The sequence below is a fragment of the Lutjanus erythropterus genome, chromosome 22 (assembly GCF_056507025.1).
Source record: "Lutjanus erythropterus isolate fLutEry1 chromosome 22, fLutEry1.hap2, whole genome shotgun sequence".
In the NCBI taxonomy this organism is placed as follows: Eukaryota; Metazoa; Chordata; class Actinopteri; order Lutjaniformes; family Lutjanidae; genus Lutjanus; species Lutjanus erythropterus.
Window position 1 is genome coordinate 1,064,863 of NC_139338.1, and position 22,115 is coordinate 1,086,977.

The 22,115-nt window shown below is 37.4% G+C and overlaps 2 protein-coding genes across 2 annotated transcripts; one reads left to right on the top strand and one right to left on the bottom strand.

The window, feature by feature from the left end:
• Nucleotides 1-13,099: 13,099 nt before the first annotated feature.
• On the top strand, nucleotides 13,100-15,758 carry LOC146306369 (uncharacterized). Its single transcript, XM_084711495.1, has 7 exons — nucleotides 13,100-13,710; nucleotides 13,776-13,879; nucleotides 13,972-14,244; nucleotides 14,354-14,447; nucleotides 14,625-14,690; nucleotides 15,053-15,182; nucleotides 15,665-15,758. Exons 1-7 carry the CDS (start codon nucleotides 13,605-13,607, stop codon nucleotides 15,756-15,758), a joined length of 867 nt encoding a protein of 288 aa, XP_084567621.1. The 5' UTR covers nucleotides 13,100-13,604.
• An 819-nt stretch (nucleotides 15,759-16,577) lies between these two features.
• On the bottom strand, nucleotides 16,578-21,105 carry LOC146306370 (sterile alpha motif domain-containing protein 3-like). The gene is made up of 4 exons (XM_084711018.1): nucleotides 20,041-21,105; nucleotides 19,114-19,260; nucleotides 18,764-18,863; nucleotides 16,578-17,864 (listed from the first exon to the last, which is right to left on the bottom strand). Exons 1-4 carry the CDS (start codon nucleotides 21,103-21,105, stop codon nucleotides 17,554-17,556), a joined length of 1,623 nt encoding a protein of 540 aa, XP_084567144.1. The 3' UTR covers nucleotides 16,578-17,553.
• Between the last annotated feature and the right edge of the window lie 1,010 nt (nucleotides 21,106-22,115).

Below are 22,115 nucleotides of genomic sequence, written 5' to 3' on the forward strand. Positions count from 1 at the left end.
CAATAAATTCCAGGTTCCCACCTCTCTTCCAAATTGCCTCATCATCCGCAAACAGAGAGTATCCAATCCCACTCTCCAAACTCAAAAACACATCATTTATCATAATAGAGAATAACAAAGGACTTATTATACTGCCTTGAGGCGTTCCATTTTCAACAACAAAATTTCTTGAAAAACACTTGCCTATTCTTACTTGGATCGATCTTGTACATAAAAAGTCCTTGATCCACCTGTACATTGGGCCATTGATACCCAATTTACTCAATTTAATTAATAATCCCTCTTTCCACATCATGTCATAGGCTTTTTCTATATCAAAAAAGACAGCCACTACACTTTCCTTACTAACTTGTGCTCTCCTTATTTCATGTTCCAAACATAAAGCAGGGTCCATGGTATTTCTGCCTTTCCTAAATCCACTCTGATATCTTGATATATACCCTTTGCTTTCTATATATTATTCTTTCATTTATTATCCTCTCCATTACTTTGCAAATATTAGATGTTAGGGCAATAGGCCTATAATTTCCTGGGTTTGTGCTGTCCTTCCCTGGTTTAGGTATTGGCACAACCAGTGCTTCTTTCTAGTTCTGTGGTAATTTCCCTTTGTCCCACACTTTATTGTAAAGCTCCAATAAGACGTTCTTAAATGATTCACTCAGCTTATTTATCATAATGTAGCATATCTGATCTTTCCCCGGTGATGATGAGTTTTCCTGAGAGCACGATTCAGTTCTGCCATTGTGAATGGTACATTTATTAGATCATTAGTATCTTCATTTGATTGCAGTATTGTATTATTCTCAGTTATTCTAACTTCTCTTCCCCTTTTCCCCTCTTCACTAATATTATTTGAGCTATGCACCTTGACAAAAGTGTCTGCCAACATGTCTGCTTTCGCCTCATCTGTCACTGCAATACTTCCATTATCAACTAAAACGGGATACTCATACTCTCTTTTAATCCCATTCATTCTTTTTATCATTCCCCATACTTTAGTTATATCTGTTTCCCTTCCTATGGAGTTGCAAAATTTCCTCCAAAAGCTCTTCTTAGCACTTTTAATTGTTTTCCTTACATTAGCTTGCAACCTTTGATATTCAATAAGAGTCTGGAAATTATGAATTCTTTTTAGCACTTTAAATGCTTTATTTCGAGATTTTATTGCATTCTCACATTCTTTTGTCCACCATGGCACAATTTTCCTTTTATTCTTACCTCCTTTCCTTTGAATTGCTTGTTTTGCTGCCCCTAGAATAGTTTCACAAACAGAAAGGTTTAATTCATCGACATCTTGATTAACATCGATATATTGCATATCTTTATCACATATCCACTTAAATTTTTCCCAGTCAGCACTGCAGAAAACCCATCTATCCAATCCATTGTTTCCATACTCTTCTAAATTCAATCCTACCTCAGTTATTATTGGATAGTGGTCACTTCCTACTGTTGTGTCTCTTACAGTTTTTCAATTACAGTTACCTGCTACTGTTTCAGATACTAACGTGAGATCAATTGCTGATTCTGTGTTATTTCTTACATTGATTCTTGTACCATATCCGTTATTCAGGCATACTAGATTTTTAATTTCCATTATTTCTTCAATCGCATCCCCATTATCATCATTATAGCTATCCCATAGTGTGCTATGAGCATTAAAATCACCACAACAAACAACTTTCCCTTCTAGATGCACAGCTAATTCTTCCAATAATTCTAATGAGAGCTTCCTACAAGGGTTGTAAAAATTTACTATTTTAACAACACCATCTTTTGTCCATACTTCAATTACAATCATTTCACAGTCTTTACCCTTCTCCAATACTCTATACTGCATTCCTTGCTTCACAAATATTATACAACCTCCCCCACTTCCCTCCATTCTATCTCTGCGTATGCTATTATAGCCTCTAATCACAAAGTCCAATGTTGGTTTAAGCCACGTCTCTTGAATACATATAACATCTGTTTTTTTGTGAAGACTGTCAATAAATCCTTTAAATTCCTGTCCATTTGCCGTCAAACTCCTTGCATTCCACTGAAGGATAATCATTAGGTCCTATCCCTAGTGAACCCAGGTTTCCCATCTCCTTCAAGTCTTTTATTGATCTGTTCCCAAGATACATCTTTCAAAGCCAAAAATTTTTCGGCTCCCCTAACAATAATTTTTATTTTCTCTGTTTTGTGTTTCACCTGGTCTGTACAGTTAATAACATAAGCCATGAACAAAATCAGCTTCTCCACAGTCATTTCTGCATTAGCTTGCGTTCTCTGACCTCCTCCTGATTTTGACTCTTGACTGTTGTTGCCTGTTTTTTCCACACCCTTGTGTACTTGTACGTTCTTCACGGCTTCAGAATAACTTATGTTGTTTACTGTTTTCACTGGTTGGATTTCCACTGCTCTTTTCCTGACTTCACAACCACCGTATGTCACCCTGTGCTGTCCACCACAGTTACAACATTTATCCTGTACATTTTCTCCACAATCCTCAAATCTGTGATCACCTCCGCACTTTGCACACCTTTGCTTCCCATTGCAAGCTTTCGCTATATGCCCATACCTCTGGCACTTGTAACACCGAAGTGGAGGAGGAACGTAAGGCCTGACAGGGAAACTCATACATCCTATCTTTATTTTATCCGGAAGCACCAAGCCCTGGAACTCTATTAGCACTGATAAACTGTCAACTCTCTCACCATTTATTGTTTTCATTAACCTCTTCAGTCTCCTCACCTTTATTTACGCTTTATTTTTCTGTTCTTGAGTCTTACATTGTATCAGTAAGCTCCCATCTCGAAGGATCTTGGCCATTTCTATGTCACCCCCTTTCTTCCTCAACTCCCTGGACAACATTATAGGGCTTAAATTCAGGAAGGAAGATGAACAAATGAGTCTAAGTATTATCTTAAATTCCTCCCTGTCCACTTTCCTGCGAATGACTCGGTTTCCTTCATCCGAGCTATTCTCCTCTAACTCTCTTTTATTTCCCTGGCTAGCATACCAGTTCGCTCTTACCTCTTTATCCTGCCTCCCATTTGCTTTACCTCGCCCTCTTCCACTTACAATAGAAGTCCAAACATCATAATCCATATCGTCCTCATCATCTGCTATCTGTGTTGCCATCCCGATCCAGTCACAAACCAGCTTATGCCAACTGCCAAATCAGAAATCGTAGTCAAAATCCAAACAGTTGTTCAATCGTGTTTCAAAATTTCCGCCTCCTCTAAATCCGTTAAGTTGGAGGCCTGTATTTATAGCTTCACCTACGCGCCAATCAAAATTGAATTCAACCAATCAGAAACGCTGTAACAAAGGGGGTGGGAAAAGGGTGGCGCAAACTCGGACATACCGGATCCACTTCCCTTAGCGTAAGTTGTCAAAATAAATGTCCTCCTGCATTTACATACTGTTTTACTGCATGGTACAATTAATTTTAATTATAATTTAAAAGTGTAAATTATTTCTACATTTAAGGTTAATTAATATGTTAAAAACAAACAGTAAGCCAGGAATGTATACTGTTTACTTCTTAATGAGACAGATAATACCAAATTTAATGTTTTGTTTCTTAAGCACAGGAGTGACAGGATGTAATCCTAAAACTGCAGTGGATATGTAGTATAAGCATAACAGCACCCAAAAGACATAATTGAAGTCTAGTTAAAAAGTACTGATGACTTATTTTTAACACCACAGTTTCATATTACATTCATTTTTTTCTATTTCACAGTTTTGATCAGTATGTGCTAAAACAATTACATGGTTAGGTTCAATCAGATTATGTTATTGTTAGTTAAGTATCATTGTTCAAATTAAATTACACCTTTAACCATAAATTACAAAACCCTTTTGCTAAAAATATTTGCATTCTAAATTCTCCTATATATATATATATATCCTCAAAAAGAACACACAACATGTATGCTACCATCTAGTGTCATAAAAAATTATAACATGACATAAAACGAACAGCCGAAAGACTACCACTGAGATGGTATTTACCAAATAAAATCATTCATTTGACCATTACACCAACAGGATTAAAATGCTCAGTGAAATTATGTACATTTATTCCATTTCCAGTGAATTATGGGAAAGGTAATTTATTTGAACTCACATTAGACAGCTATTGTTTTCATAACAGCTGATTTTGTGGTGAAATTATGTACACTATAAGAAACTACTTATATTTGCCAAGCCTCACTACTTTAAGGTTGAAATCATAAGAATTTTCAACAAACTAGGGATCTGTTTACTGTACATAGTTTGTCCTATTAATTTATCTGTATATGTATTTTTATATGTATGTACCATCATGGCACTCAAACACTTGTGTTGTAGAATATCAATCTGTCTTGATACCTTATGTAACCTCTAAAACAGGACTTATAAACATATTCTGAATTTGAGAAGATATTCATCTTCAATTTAAAACACATAATGTGTACAATGTGCCTGACTTATCACACTCTATCTTCCTCTCTCACTTAACTTTATAAATAAGACTGAATGCAAACCATCAAAATGAAACAGACAACCAACAATTAGGAAACAATTACTTTTATAACATTAATAAAAACAAATCCAACATAACAATTAAAAGGAACATAAACAAACAAAATATAAGAACAAAAATATATATTTTTAAAAATTATTTGTCGCCGTCATCCTCCTCCTCCTCCTCCTCCCCTGTCTGACAGGCAACATCTGTCACATCTGCAAAACAATAAATGAATTTATAAACACATGAATTAATACACTTACTGTTTTCATGACACTACATACTTCATCATGTAATCTAAAACATATATTGATAAAAGCCATATATACCTCTAATTCACAAAATCAAAATACTAAATTGTGGCCAAATTTTTGGACATATTTAGTTGGGTTTATGTTGCAGTTTCATAACTAATAAATGTTTATCGTGGCTTTTCAGACATGTTTGTAATAATATTATTTTAATTTGTTCTGAAAACATAGCTAAGCTACCTTTGAGTAAAATAATAATCCAATTAGGATTAACAATGAACAAAATAATTATTGAAGCTTCTGTCATTATACATTATATTGAAAAGGAACAGATCAGGATCCTAAAGTCACCAAGTACTTTAAAGACAATCAAATTGCTAAAAACAAAACTTCCTTATAGTCCAATGCACAGAACAGGTGACATAGTCATGACTCATGACCATTACTGGATGACTCTGCAAAATTTCTAATTTCACATTTAAATAGCAATACCAGAACATTATTATCATGTTTCACAATACCCAAACCACAACTAAACAAAAACACTTACCGTCTTTGGCAAAGTCGGCCGTAGCCTGGACAACCTCCAGGTGTTCCTTCAGCTGGAGGTTGTCTCTCCTCAGCTTGGCCACCTCCTTACTCAATAAGGAGAGCCTCTGGTTGGCGGCCCTAAGGAGGCGGGTCTTCCTCACGATCACATCCAGTGTGACAGCATGAACCTCACTCATGTTGTGATAAAGCTCCTGCCGCTCAACCGCAGGATCCATGCATTTGTACTGCAAATATAAAACAAGAAACATGCATATCAATCATAAAACAACATGACTACACATTTTGAACAGATGATTCATGACACTTTGCAGAAAATATATATGTGTATATATATATATATATATATATATATTATATTATTACTATTATTAGGTTTAAAAATTGCATTTTTTCAATTGTAAATGTTAAAAGCTAGTCACAATACAGTTAATAGTTCATACAAACAAACATGATGATGTAAAAGTCAGACTGTTAACAAACCCCTTGGCAGTCATTTCTTTATATATAGGTTAAAGTGCTAATTGTTGGTAAATTAATAATTAATGGTTTCATTAATGTATTATTCCTCTCAGTATACATGGTTTCTAAAATGAAGAAGCCATGTATCCTACTTGATTTTTCCAACAAATGTTTCCTGACTTTTGAACAATTAGTGATTGAAATGAATCTCAAATGTAAAGGTAGAACACAAATGTGCTACATATCTTAATTCAGCCTTTATTACACTGATATTTATTCTCTTACTTTCTGTAATATCAGTTTTAACAGAATTACAGACTATATAATCCAGACAGAAAATGCATTATTGACATTAGAACTGTTTGGTCATAAGCATACAAAGTGTGTGTACAGCAAATTCAAAGACATGTTTCTACATATATTTCACAATACTAGAAATTATCAAACTGTTTTTCATTGCTTTTGATTTCATGGTATTTTGCTCATATCTGAGATTATAGTTTCATGAAGCACTAAACCTATACTTGGCATAACATGAAAACAAACTATAACTACAAACTATAGAAAAAAGATGATTTGCTTATGTACACTAATATACAAACAGAAATACACAAACAGAGAAGAACCAGGAAGAGACCTGGATAAAATAAGTAAACACAACTTCACTTATTGTTTAACACTGAGGACAGAAAAATAAACTAGTCCTCACATTATCATACATTATCTGATTTCCAAATGAATAAATTAATAGATTCACAGAAGACCCACTACATTCCAATCCAATGTGTCCTATTTATTTTATGCAGTTTTACAATTTACTATTGACTTGAAGTTACTTAATTAAAAGAAATAGAAACCTGTCACAAAAAAACTGTAAATATTCTTTTTAATATTTCTATCAAATGCGTCAACAAGACATTAGCAGTCTGAATATGTTGGCAACACAAGACCAACTTTGTATCATTTTTTTTTAAATCACAAGTTTCACAAGGACAATAAATTTAATTAAAAGACGTTCTCTTTCATTGAAACTGTAACCACTTGTTACATCTGATTATACAAACAGACCGCTCAGAAGGCATCATCCGCGCATTATGAGTGCGCGCTTGATAAAAACGTTTCTGATTAAAAAAAACAAAATGACATGCAATAAACCTGTAATCTACGTTTTGATTGATTGATTGGTCAAGAACTGGCTTGACAAAGAAACACAAACATAAACGCAAACCGCCTGTTAATTCAAAAGGAGAACCGAATTAGGCTATGCTTATATTTATCATTAAACACATACTGAAGAAAACACAAACGTCTAGACAGAACTTACAGTGACGAGCTGAAGTTCCTTACGAACCTGCTGCACCTCCTCATCGTTACACTGTGCAAATTTGGCTGGGGACAGTGCCATTTTCTGAAAAACATAATATATTACACATTAAATCAAGCACAAACAACACTTAGACCACTTGAATACTTCATATACCATTAAAACACAAATAAATAAATGAATAAAACGAAAACAATAAACATGTTGACAGACTGACAGTTCACCTTACCTGCAAAGTAGATGTCCGCGGGCAAGCAGAATTTATAGCCCGAGCATATCGTGACTTCGCAAAACCTCGCGACATTTCGACGTGACCGCGCTACCTGCATAGATCCAGGGGAGTCATCCCGGCTAATCAGTTACTGGAAACAGTGACTTTACCTCTGAGTATGCTCCAATCATATCATTCATGCATACATAGATATATTACTGTATTGTACATGTTATTTCATTATAACAATTATTAATTCAACAATTATTTAAATGACATTATAAATGTGGTAATAATAATATTATTAATAATAATAATAATAATCTAAGATCATATTACTTTAGTTGACCTGCATTCATTTATATTAGTTACATTATTTTACTGCCAACTGTCAAGTCTTATCTCTCATTATCACTAATAAAAGATTTTAATTAATTAATTAATACTTACATCCAACAGAGAAGAGCACAAACTATTGTTCCTCACTTAAAGCTGCACTTATATTACCCTGTAAACTTTAGTACAGCACAGATTGCAAGATGTCCATTAACCATTTATTGCAGAAGTAATTCACAGTAATTGTATGGTAACAGTATTGAAACAATGCCTGTACTCTTCCACCATAAAGAAAATAACACTGAATAATTTACATGAAAACCTAGAATGGACTGTATTTGTCTACTACTATCAAAAGAAAAACCCTGATGTTTTTTATGTTGCTTAGGCACATCCTTGGAGACACAAACTCTGATATTGAGCCACAGGGAAGAAGCATTATTTTCTGCCTGTAGGTCCACCTGATCTTTTAGTGTAAAAATGCTTGTACCCCTTGTAAAACATACCCCCTATGATACACAAAAAACATCTAAAAACTTTTTTTCAAGACAAGCTAAGCTATCACAATATGTAAGCTGCAGTGATGTCACATGAATGTACAAATAGCTATTTGACCATAAAAACTAAAGAAAAAAAACAGGTGGAAATTTAATATCTCTTAATTTTATTGAAAAAACACACAAAGAAAGTACTGGAACAAGATTTTTGACATTAGAATATTGTTCTGTCTGGTCCTAGTAATTAGAAGAAAAAAGCCAAAACTCTCTAATCAATATACAACCAAAACTATTAACATATTTACAAAATAAGTACTTTTGTTTTTTGTCCATTAAAAATTATGAATGCCATCCCTGAAAACAGTTCCTGTCTGCAATGAGACAGAGGGACACATCAGACTCCTCACACATCCAGGAGGGAGACTAACTGACCTGCTTCATCTCCCTGAATTGTATGGAAGTCTTCTTTCCATACAAAAGTGAACTGTTTTTGTTACTCTGAGCAGAGACTGACATGGTCCCTGTGTGTCCTGACAGAAGGAACCAGAGCTGCATCAGCACGGCTGAGCTGCTGGACAGATCCTTCATGAAGACTCTGTGAGACAGGGGGGATGGGCTGTTGTCCTGCAGCAGAGGTGTCAGGCTCTTCACCACTGTAAAACACACAAAAGAAAGAAAGAAACATGAGATCATATATACCAAATCAGTGTTTTTCTATTCACTTCTATCACTGAAACCTGCACACTTATTCTGCACAATCTGTATGCTGTGTGCAAAGAGCTCATTCATAAAGTAAAACATCTTGTGTTCATGCAGTTATCTACTCTGAGAAACAGTCTCTCACCCCACAAAAGATCCTGTGCTCACAGTTTCCTATTCTCCCTCAGAATCACTGCCCCTCACTCAGAATAACTGCCCCTCACTAAGAATAACTGCCCTCACCAGCCACCACACAGCTGAGAAAAACACCTTTGTATTCATTTGTGTCTGCATGTCTTTTTTCTATCAGATATCTGCACAAATAAGCACCAAATATTCAAATGAGAACTACCCATGTACATATATTCATTTTTTTCACATTCATATCATACATACTGTAAATAAATACAGGTCACTAGTGTTGTTTTTGGCAGCCTGTTTTAATTTTAGTTTTAGTCTAGTCTTTGTGTCAAACTGTCATTTTAATTTTTATTAGTTTTAGTCACCTTCATACTCTTTTTTGTCTAGTCAAGTTTTAGTCGACTAAAAGTCTGAGCATTTTAGTCTTATTTTAGTCAGAATAACACATGACTATTTTCGTCTAGTTTTAGTCGACGAAAACTGATGACATTTTAGTCTAGTTTTAGTCAATGAAAATTGTATTTTACTCTCTTTTTAGTATTCTAATTCTATTTAATCCAATCAGTATTCAACTAAAATTCAAAGAGGTCCAGTTAGAGAAAATTTCCTAAAGCAAAGGTCCAAAACATCATAATGTCTAACTTAGTAACTAAGTAAAAACACTAATACCACAATGTAAAAATACCTAAGTAAAGAATGTGAGTATTTTTTCCATCAAAGCAGGTCAGTGATCAGTGAATAGTGTTTTATTTATGGCGCCCGCCACATTAAAAACATCGACACCGAGACATGATTTTCTATTTTTGGAGCTGCGCACCTTTTTCGGTCGTGTCTAGAAGGTAACTCTTTATTTGCACAACTCTCGCGAGATTTGTGTTTGTTATTTCTACTAAAATAATCAAACTCGCGCGATCTTTCGCGGGTCTAGGGTTCCCTTCTAGACACGACCCTCTGTGTCTCTGTCAAACTACAGACAGCAGACTGTCTGTAAACAGCACGATGTTAAACTGCAGTGTTTCACACAAACACTTTATTTGTGTGGACACCCAGGTTTGGTTTGTCACCAACTTTGTCATTTTTATTTTTTTAATCAGTCCGAGAGGACGACGGTATCAGTGATTGATTAGTGATCAGTCTGCCCTCCTCTCCTCCCTCACCTGTTCACTCTGCTGTGAGAAGATCTGAAAGTTTCTCACAGACAAACACAGACTCTCCTGTTTTACGTTTAGGCCTCTTTATACAGTTGTTTCGTTTTATAAGTGCATCTGGTTGGTGTCGATGTCATTAACCATCACGTTAGTTTCTGTTGTAATAAACTCCGTCATTAACAACAGTCTCCTCCACACACAGCTTCTCTGCAGTTGGTCTGTGTGTTTCCTGATCAGATAAACCAGCGACGGAAACACTAGAAAAGTTGCGCCAGTTAAAATAGAAGCGTCTTTAAAATCTCTTAATAATTTATTGGTTATAAGTCCGGGTCCGTATAGGACGGCGTCTGGGTCCAGACTCGGACCGCGGTCCACCTGTTAGCGACCCCTGGTATAGACAAAACCAGATTTTTCTTTTAGTCAAACCCATTTCACAAATCAAACATGGTTATCTTATTCTTATATTGTTACCTTATAAACTTGTCGTGTTTTTCCCCGTTATTTTGTGGCCGCATTTCTCCCCATCTTTTTCCATGACACATTCCGTTTTGTTTTCCACTTGTTTGTACTCAAAGTATGTCCATATATCATGTCTTTGTTTTCTCCGCGGCTGCCCGGCCATGATCCCACCACAGCTGCATCTAAATAATGCCGTGAGTGGGGATTGGAAGTGACGTCGCCTGCGTCTGCGCAGTGCGACACACAGCCTAGGAAACAGAAACACTGCAAAATAATAAACGCGACTAAACATTAAAAAGTTATTTCGTCTCGTCTCGTTTTGGTCAACGAAAATGAAGAGACATTTTAGCAGGGTTTTTATTTTGTAAACCACATTTCGTCTTGTTTTTATTCATCAACAATATTGCATTATATATTTTATTATAGTTATCGTCACATAACCACCATTTACGTTTCGTCTCGTCTCGTTTTCGTCACGTGATAAAGGTTCGCTGACGACGATATTTCGTCATAAATTTCGTTGACGAAAGCAACACTACAGGTCACTTACTCTTCAGCTGGATCAAATCCGTCTTGAAAAGCTTCACTGATCTGTCAGATGGTAGTTTTCTGCCCTTCACTTCTTCTCCTCCTCATCATCAACACTTTAAACAATCATTTCCAGTGTTTTATTCCATGGAAATTCACAGTGATGAAGACGCCATTATCCATCGTGTGTCCTCTCTCTCTGTCCTGGGACGCAGTTACACACACGCTGTCACTCCGTCAGAAGTAGGTCAAACATGGCTGCCTATCGTCGGCCGATCCGCGAAGCAAACACGATGTAAACGAGTAGCTTCTACATATCCATGATACAATCCATATGTCCTGGGCACACGTCTATCCATATCATCTAACTGCACAAATATCAATCTGCACATTATTTACTTGATATACTCTCTTCTATTCTTACTTTGAGTGTCTCAGCGGTCCAGTGAACAGAGTAGAGACACAGATCGCGGTGATCTAGCGAGTTGTCACACGGGGCACAGAGAATTTGGATACCTGGACATTTACAGACCTTTACATGTCACATGACCCACATGGCCACTCTGATTGGTCGACAGACACGCAAAGCATTATGGGGATGAAGCTAACAACGAAGCTAAGGACAACAATGACCTTTTTCAGCGCAAAAAATTGATAATCATAAAAAATGTCCAGTATCATGGGGACTCCAAAAAGTCAGTGAAAGTTCAAGGCGCAGTCGTCATCTTTCAGCTGCTTTTGAAAGTAAGTCTCTAGCTCACAGCACTGCGGTGTTCTGAGCATATTAGTAAAAAGAGTGCTTCTGCATCGCCCACGATGCATGAGACCCTATAGAGCACTACAATATTTTTAAACCTCTGACCTGTTCACTTCAGGACTGCCTACATACCCATCATGACGTTTTTAAAGTGTAGTGCAGGGGAACCTGATCCTTCGTGAACACGTTGTATTTTATTTTGAAAATGACCGGATGTTTTATTTCTGCGCGCGACTTCCTGTCACGCACGATTTATTTCCATTTCATTTTATGATTATTTTTTGTGTCTTTAATTTTTTATTTTTTAAAATACACTTTATCTACACAATAGAGTGTACAAAACAGGTTCCCCTATTTACATCTATCACAGAGAAAGCAGGATGTGACCTAGCAAACACTGAAAACACAGACGGGGCGGGGGTAGCAGTGTCGAGGAATCCCCTGTTTACTTTTGTGAATGACCGTGACCTAGCAACCAAGCGCCCGTCACAATCATCAAGGTAGGGAGGGGATTTCCTAAGTGCATAGGTAGCTGTGACATATCTGTGCGTTGTTGTCTGGTGCACCTGATTTGATATACGGCACGTGGGGTCTTCGCCCTCATTGGTCGAGACTTGACATGCATAGGCGTATATATTGGGTCGACAACAAAGGGGCGGCACCCATTGCCTTGATTCACAGATGCTTCTCGAAGTTACTGTTGGATTGCCGTGGGATACCTGCCTTTGGACAGCTTTTGGACAGCTTTTGGACCCTGACCTGCCGGATATTTGGACTTCATCGTTGGACGACATCGTTTGGATATATTTTACATTTTTTTCGTTTTTCGACGCTAGCTAAACTTTTTCTAGTATTCACCTTCTGTCTCCTTCTCTCTTGTGTCTCTCTCTCTCTTTCTCTTTTTCAGGTTTTCATCGAACTGGTAGTCGACTAAGCTCCTAAGGTAAGTTTATTAAATTAATTTTCATTAATGCCAGAGCTTGTGTGGTGTTTAAGCTAGCATACGGCTAACGTATTGCTAACGCTGCTAGCATTAGCAGTGAGCTAGTAGCCTACATGGTTCGCTATAGCAAACTGTCTGCTTATGCTGCTAGTGTTTATTTGTTTATGTTTAGTGTCTGTGGATAGTTGAATTGATTGAATTAATGAATTGAATTGAATGAATTTTCGCTGTTTGGTCACTACATCACAACTAACTATGCAGTCCTTCCCTGCGGTGCGTTTGCTCGGTCACGACCATTTGATAAAGTAAATTTAGGGACTCCTCCATTGCGCTGTAAGGACATAGCTTTGTGCAGTTGATAAATATCTTGTATGACTATAGCCTATGAAAGTATTTTTTCATTTTCATATTTTAACAAATTTCTAGTTTGGTGTGCATGTGAAACCCTACTCATTCAGTGAATTTTGGTTAAGTCGGCATTAAGTATGTGTATGTCTGATTTGAATGCAGAACATAATGTTTGAGTTTTTACTACAACGATGAGCTATAGGGTCGTTTCAATACGCATTTGCATTTGTGGTGAAGATGTGATGTGTTCATGTGTTATAGCTTTGTACTTTGAAATTGTGTTTACCAGGGAATGGTACAGTAATGACCACTAGGTTAATTTAAGTTTTTACAAGGCTAACATAATGTAAGAGAACATAACAATAACATATTTTCATCAGTTGTGTCTGTTTGTTTTAATGTAGTTGTGCTCACATTTGGTGTGTTTTTTTCCTACACTTTTAGATGCCTCATGGCAAGGGCAACCGTCGCTCCCAGGCCGCCAGGATGAGGATGGCTGAGCGACCCCTGGACGTGGAACTGCAACCCCCCCGCAGCACCTTTGTTGCACGTAAGTAGTCACTTGTTAAGTTAATATAGGAAATTGTTTTAGTATTGTCTGTGTTTCCTATATAGGCCGCGGTACTGGGTATCGCCATGCAGTTCGGGCCTGGCCAACTTCACCGTTCACGGGCAGGAGCCACAAGTTGGTCATTCCTGCTGAGTCCCCAGACAAGAAGGTAATTATTGTTGTATTATTTAATGAGTTATTCTATTTTGGATTAATCATTGTAGATTGTTGTGCTTAAAAAAAATGTTTCTGTTGTTACAGTTCGTTCTGATTGTCGGGGACTTCCATCTACGTGCTATCGTAGATGGGTTCGTCCAGATGCCAGAGGGGAGGATGTCCTTTGGCTTCATGTCAACGCCGGGGGCCTCGGCAGCGCAGCTGAGGACCGAGGCTGAGAATGCCTTTCTCCCTCAGATCCCAGAGGGAGTCTGTCTGATGGCTCCTAGCAATGACTTGACTGCCAGCCGGACCGTCGACGAGGCCGCAGTGGAGTTCGGGAGGCTCCTGAGCTCGATTTCTCGCCGTTGGCCGAAGGCAAGTTATTTATTTATTTATTTATTAGCACATTTATTATGTCTGATAGTGTCAGTGCTAATGCATCAGCTGCATGATTGCTAAAACAACAATTTATGTTTATTCTCAGCTGTTTGTCCTGGATTTCCCCCGGCGCTTCAACATCGAGGTGGACCAGCAGGAGCTTCTGAGCCAGGCGTACCATCGCGTTGCAGCGCAGATGAGTATGTATAGACAAATGTGTTTACTTTTATGGGCAGCTGGATGTATGATGGATTATATCTAATTAAGCAGTTTGTAAAAAAAAATTGGAACGGTGTTTGTATTATTCATTAGGATTTTGCAATTCACAGAAATGGAGTTGAACCCATATTTTTCTATGGCTGTTTTATTCCTTTCAGGTGTTCCCTACATCGCCAACGCTCTCAAACCCCTTCGAGTGGAACATCGTTGGACCAGGCAGGAAGGTAATGTGTTGGTTCCACTCTCTCAGCCTCTAGAACAGGAACAGACTGCAGCACACTGCATCTGTCTGCTTACTTACACACTGAGTCACTTGATTTAGTACTCTGTATTACCCACTGATTCACTTTATTTAATACTCTGTAAATAATGTACATTCTATATTTATTTCCTTCCTCATCTATTTTTTTACCCTTATCTTACTCTTATTTTATTCTGCTCAGTTGTAAACTGAATTGCCCCTCGGGGATAAAGTTTTCTGAATCTGAATCTGAATACTACAGTTGTGTGGTTGAAAGTAAGTAATTGAAGTGACTCACATAATTAAGATTATTATTTTTTTTGTCATTGAAGACGACCCGACCAGCTGACCTTGATGGGCCCGGTGCTGCTAAGAAGAGGGTGGTTCAGCAGGAGGTGCCCGTGCTGCCACAGTGGCTGAGAGGGAGGAGGTCGGCGCACCTCCTTCTGATCAGTCACTGGGAGACCCCAGGAAGGTATGTACATTTTATGAATAGGACAGTCATGGGGTGTGAAATTATGGATGTATTAAATGGTTTGTGGAGCACTACCTTTAAGCTACCTACATCATCTTGAATCGAGTTTGCAAAATTGTTCTTACAGGACCGTGCCAAGGACCTGCAGGAGGAGGATGTGCAGCAGGAGGAGGATGTGCAGCAGGTTTGTTATCTTTATTTATTCGTACATACACTGAAATAATGGCACTATTATTGTTTAAGCACATTTTTATTCCGTGGAACTATATTTTTATATGTTGCCCACACAGGTTACTTGTATTCTCCCCCAGAACATTGAATTAAGAGTCTGTAAAAGACAATTGGGTTTGTATTACAGTAAACATTTGACACATTTTTTAATTGCTACGTTGCCAATGTGTATACAAATTGTTGTGATTTGGTTTAAATGTTCTACAGCTACTTTAATTGATGCCTAATTGTTTGTGTGTTTGATTCATCAGCCCTGTGACGCAGAGGGGACGGCAGTCGAACATGTGGACGACGTCGGTGCTCCTGCTTCGTCTGCTGCTGCCGGTGATGCCCATGATCACGTGAGTCATGACCATGTCATGTCTTTTATTCGGGGTTCTTTCAGTCAGGTCGTAACAGGCAGAAGCAGTGTGCCACAAACAGTGTCACTGCAGTTATGACCAATGTTTTAAAGAGTGTGTGGACTTGGACTACACTGAGAAAAATATGACCAATGGTTACTTAAAAAAATTGTGGCAACAAAGTGACACATAATATAATTGAATAGATTTTAAGTTCTACAATTTGATTAAAAAGTATTGAATACATTAACTTAACTCAAACAAAAAAATTAGGTACATCTTAATAAAAGCAACAGTTGAAATGAGTTGGATTTAGTAATAGCATGCCAAATGATGAGTTATATCGCCAAAAAATATTTAGTAAATCCGAGTCAATTTCACAAGGAAAGCTGATTTATATTTACTAAGTATCTGAGCAAAAATAATTTAGATTTACTAAATATATGGGGGAAACTGATTCATATTTACTGATAATCTAGGCAAAACTGACTTATATTTATCAATTATATGGGTGAAATTGATTTACATTTACTAAATATCTGCAAAAAAATTATTTGGATGAAGTAAATAAAATAAATTATATCAACTCATATTCTAGCATATTGTTACTTAATTCAACACATTTACACTGTTGTTCTTATTTATCTGTACCTAAAATAATTGTTTGATTTTAATTTTTAATTTGTATCACAGGACTTTAAATCTATTCAATAATATTGAATGTCACTTTGTTGCCATAATTTTTCTGTGTCTAATTTACCAAATATCCTGACCAAACTTAAGTAAACTGTGGCATCAAGAAACATAAACAGATTACAATGCATAAAATAGCAGCAGATAAACATTTATTTGTGCAATTTTTAAAAACATGTTTATCCAGCACTCAACAAGTGCAAAATGCCAAAATACAACAATAAAACAGAGAAGGGGCAATATACTATATCAGTATCAAATCAAAAACATGATGCCACTTCGCTCAAAGTATGGTTAATATGATTTTTTAGAACCATCACATGAACAACAATTAACTGGGACTCAGTTAAGCCTGCTTCAACATTTTTTTTTATCAATCACATAAAAGTACGTTATGTTTAAGGGGCATGCAGAGCACAGAACAGGTATGCATGTAAAGATTAACTGGGGAAAACACCTCAGCCACTCTGCATAACAAAATGTGAGAGATGGGTGCGACCAATGTGGCACAAACACATTTTCTTTTGTTGTATTCTTATGCTAAAGCATGTCACTGTATTGAGGACCTTGACTCTGTGACACTTATTTTCCTATTCTAACAGTAATTTGAAAGACAGAATTGAACAAAAACATAATATGAAGTGCAAATGATATATTACAACACACCAAAGTTTTGCAGCCTGCAGATCATCACCCTTCAGTGGTGAAGCCTGCATGGACCGTCCACAAAATGTCACAACAAGGGTCATGTGACAGACACATATGTACCTCAAACTGAACAGATGCAAAGCCATCTAACAGGCCACATTACCATATATGACAACAATGGGTCTGTCCTTAGAAAGGGTGGTTCTTGAATGGGCGGTGCCATCTAATGGCATGGAAGCATTTAACAACACTGTAGTGTAATAACACAGGACAAAAAAAATCAACATATTAACACTTCTAATGTACTGCGAGAAAAAATACACATGCAGAAATCCAAACTTGACTGAAACAGCCCTAATGTTAAATAACTTAACTGAAACTCAAGCATTTCACAAAGTCTTGCGTCGGTTTTGACAGTGAGTTGTCAATTCCCTTTTGATTAGCAAGGGTCCCTTTTCTTAAGCCAGTAGCTTATTCTTGAGGCTGTTCACTTTTGGGGAGAGCTTTGAACTATCCAGCCCGAGGAGAAGTTTCTGAAACACTTCAAGCGTGTACCTGAGCTCCTTTGGATAGGCAAGATTCACAGCATACGCCAAACCAACGAGCAGGGAACAAGCCCTTGGAAAGTTACCCAGAGCAGTTAGAACTTTCACGCCATCCACCACGATACCAATGTTGTCTGGATCCTCTGACGTGTTAGCTTTGATGTTGTAGATCTTCAGACTTTGAACAGCAAGGTCCTGTGACACGCCGTCTTCATCAGCATCCCGTAATAGCAAGAACATTGTGCATATCAGACAGTACAGCCAAAGGAAAAGGTCCTATTTCCCAAATTGCTTCCAACTGTTCGGACAAGAAAATCTGGAGTTTGTCATAGCCGTTGCTTGTAATGCACTCTATTTATGTCAGTGTTTTAGACAAATCTGAGATAGCACTTAAAAACGTACATAAAAATATTTTCACACAAGGTAAATTGAAAATGATCCAATCAGTTCACTATTAAATATTTAAATATATGTAAATGAAATTTCTGAAATGAAATCAATCCATTACGACATCATTTCTTCCTGGCATTGTATTGATGAATATCTTACTGTACATTTGCACAACACAGGCTGGTCACCTGTCAACCAATCTCTATAACCACGCTTATTTTAGTGTGCAACTGGTTCAACTCTGCTCTCCTTCACTTATTTAAGAAGCTGGCTCAGTCTCTCTGTAAAAAATGTCTTTGTATTCACAAAGCAGCTCTTTGGCCAGCATTTCTTAGCTAGCTTTTATGGACAAATTATAAAGACTTAAAAAAAATAAGCCTTGTAAAAATACAGGTGTTAGGTAAAGCATTCTTAGGAAAAAGATTACATAAACTACTGATAAGTCTTAAATTCTGCCATTTGGTGAAAAATTCAATATCAAATTCAGATAGTAAGCATTTAATAACACCTCTTGTTTCTGCACTATAGCACTTAAAAATTCCTTAAAGAAAAAAAAAAAACTTTTAAACACACTTAACAGAGGACAATGATGTAGCTTGCCAAGAACTACTGGGAGAAATATAGTTATGACTATTTTGTGATTTGACTTTCCCAAGTCATATCAAGTAGAAGAGATGAGACAGATCACCTTCTTTATGTTTTAACATGTAACTTCATCATCATATTTCAACATCGTACTCTTTTAAGAGTTGATCTGTAGATTCCCCAAGGTACATCATCAAACAGCGAATGACAACATCTCTGGTCATGTTGATGTTAGGATTGCTTGGAGTCTGAAATGAAAAAATAAACACCAGGTGGTTCATATTACTGTTAATAAGCCCTTATCAAAGATCCTTTATGTGCCGTCTCAGAGACCAGTATAACGAAACACATTTTCAAGCAATTATTCCACAGTCCATTTATAAAGAGAATCACAGGCTAACATTACCTCCTGTAAATTTAAGTAATGATATTCCAGCAGTTTGATCACATGATTCCAAGAATAAAATATTAGAAAACGTAATGCTCAATGAAGGATACCTTGAGCAGGATAGCCTGCAACCTCAACCCCATGCTTCCGCCCTTGGAGTGGAAGAGGTTCAGAAGCCGAGGAGTATATTCATCCAGCTTGGACATGAACTTCGATTCAAGATGCACCATCGTGATTCTGTGAAACTCATCCTGGATCTGAAAGACAAATCATGAAACCAGTTTTAAAGCCTCAAATATTACAAACATAAATACTGTTCTTACGACATTTTTCAAAAGCAAGAGACAACCTACTAAAGATAATCATTTTTACATCATTTTACAACCTCCAAGTTTGTCGATTGTTTACCTTCTGAGTCAGACTCTACAGCATGTTAAATGGGTCATATTATGAAAAAAAAATCACTTTTTTTTTTTAATTTGGGTCTCTGATATGCCTACTAACACAGAAACTGAAATAACAACGCAGTCAGTTTAATGTGGACTGCTTGCTCTGTACACATGTGATTAACAGAGCCATTCAGATTAATGGCTCCACTTGATGTCACAAGGAGCATCATAGAATTTGTAACCGCCACTGCATCTTTCTCCACCCCATGGCTCGCTAGGTAGCTGATCTCTGGTTATGGTAAGAGCACAGCAGAGTGGGCGTTTTGGAAGGGGGGCTCTCAGTGAGACAGAGGGCCTGTATCCATGGCTTGTTCAGCTGTAACTAGGAGCTTTTTGATCATAAAAACAAGCTGTTTGTAAATACATCACATCAAACTGGGAAAGGGGTTTTAGAATTCTTGGTTAGAATACTAACCAAAATAGGTAGTTCCTCTATTATTTAAAATGTTGCATATTAGAAACTGTATAACCATGTAAAACTATATAATTTGATCAATTTGATTTGATCTAGAAAATAGATGACGGGAACGTCAGAGACATTTTGTATCTAGCGCTAAACACAGCATCACAAGTGCACTTGTAACTTACTTGAGATGTCTCAAATAGAGCAGGCCATCTGGCTTTGATGTCCTCTATGCTGGGTGATTGGTTGATGATTTCGTTTCTTCTGTGTGCAAATGTTTTGGCCATTTTTTCTTTTATCAATGCATTGTTGTCCTTTTTCTTCACTTCAGTAAGCAACTGAATCCTCTCTTGTTCTTGACTTTCTTCATCCTCTCCAGCCGGGTAAGGAGGAAGGAAGTTTACTTCTGCCTTTCGAGGTTTTTTTACATTCTTTGCAGACTTCTGGTCGGTAGGGGTCTTGCGTTTCAGTGCATTGCATAACACCTCAGGAACACCGTAGCCTCTGAGTTTGGTGCGATAATTTGACATCTTGTATTTGAGGCTTTGCTGCCAGCCATAGTAACCTGCAAAGGAGCCAGGTTCCTTGAGACAAGGATATTTATTGACAAGTGCCTCAGCAACATCACTCATCTGTGAACCTGATGGGTAGGCTGTATAAGTATATACAGTTTCAGCCAGCTTCTCAAGTATGTCTGCCTTAATCTTAGAGGTAGCCAGAAGAGTTCCATTCTTCTTGTAGTCCTCATTGGCTCTTTCAAGGAACATCTCAGTTTCGTATGCAAACTGCGGAATGGGGAACTGCTTTGGCCATGGCTGACAACGTTCTGTGGTACTTCGCCTAGAGAGGATAATGGTGTCCTGTGAAGAAGATGTTTCAGCTGATGACTCTGCATTTGATGCAGTGGACTCTGCATTTGATGTAGTTGACTCGGCAAACGATGCAGAGTCACAGTCGGTTGACTGCTGAACAATGGAACTGTCCACCCTTCCATCACATGGATACAAGTTCAGAAGAATCGGAGCAGTGTGAACAACCTTTATGGTGTCTTTGTGTTTGATAAGGTCACTGTTGTGAAGAGTAAAGTAATCTTCAAATTCCGAGTCCAAATACTGAAGACTGAACTCAATAGAAATCCCAAAGGTCTCCTTCACAATAGTTTGCAACTCCTCCACAGTGGGCGAGATTCCTGATGGAAGGACCAACTTCTCAATTCGGTCATCAATTATTACTCTGAGCTTTGCCTCCATCTCTGCCATCCTGAGCAGAAAAGACAAAAGTTCAATGGCATCACAAGCAGAACCTTATACAGTGCATGAAAAAAAAGTATAAAAATCATAAAAATCTGTAGTTATTCAAGTGTAAGACTACACTGGTTTATAATCATAACATTAAATGTGTATGTCATAATTATGATTGTTATTGAATTGCTAAAATGTCAACAAAAAAGGACACTGTATTGTTATATTTCCAGAACAATGGGTTAAAATACAGATATCATGAGATGCACAGGTTAACATAATTCATCAAAATTACCTAAAATGAACAACAGATGTGATGTTTGAGTGTGACCAAGCGTTTTCCTCCCACACTGTATGCAGCCAAGGGGTACACATCACCAAGTTTCTGCTGCTCGATAAGAGCCATTTTACCAGTGTTCTCTAGTTGAAAAGATCTTAGATGCTCTTCATACCAGGCATCAAGTAACTTTACAATAAAATGTGCACGGTTGTTCAAAATGGCTATCTGAATAATCTCAGCAAAGTCAGGAAGTCCCCCAGTAGAGCCATGAGACAAGATCATCCCGACAGTGTACTTTGTTCCATAGCAGGTGACAGTGTTGGCTAACTGCACAGAAGACAGAAGCGGAGATGTTTCTCTTAAAGCTTCCTGTATGTCTGAATGCAACACATCTAAAGGCACTACAGATATTTTTGTGACACATAATGGCTGTTTTCCAACATCTGTATGAAAATGGCATGCCATCATCATCTGATGTCTTGTAGAAAGGGTCAACAACACATTTCTGAAGTTCTTTGTGTGCCTCACAACTTGCTTGAAGAAGCTATGTTTCGCTTCAAAGCGCATTGTCCACACACCAACCAGAGGCCCATACTCTTCAATCAATGCTGGATAATGTTCTAAAAAATGGTGTTTAGGTGTCAGTTTCTCTTCAGGAAAAACTGCCAGGAATCTGTCACGATGCTCAGATATTTTAAAGTCAAGGTATGCAATAGTTTCAACTGTATGAATAGGGGCA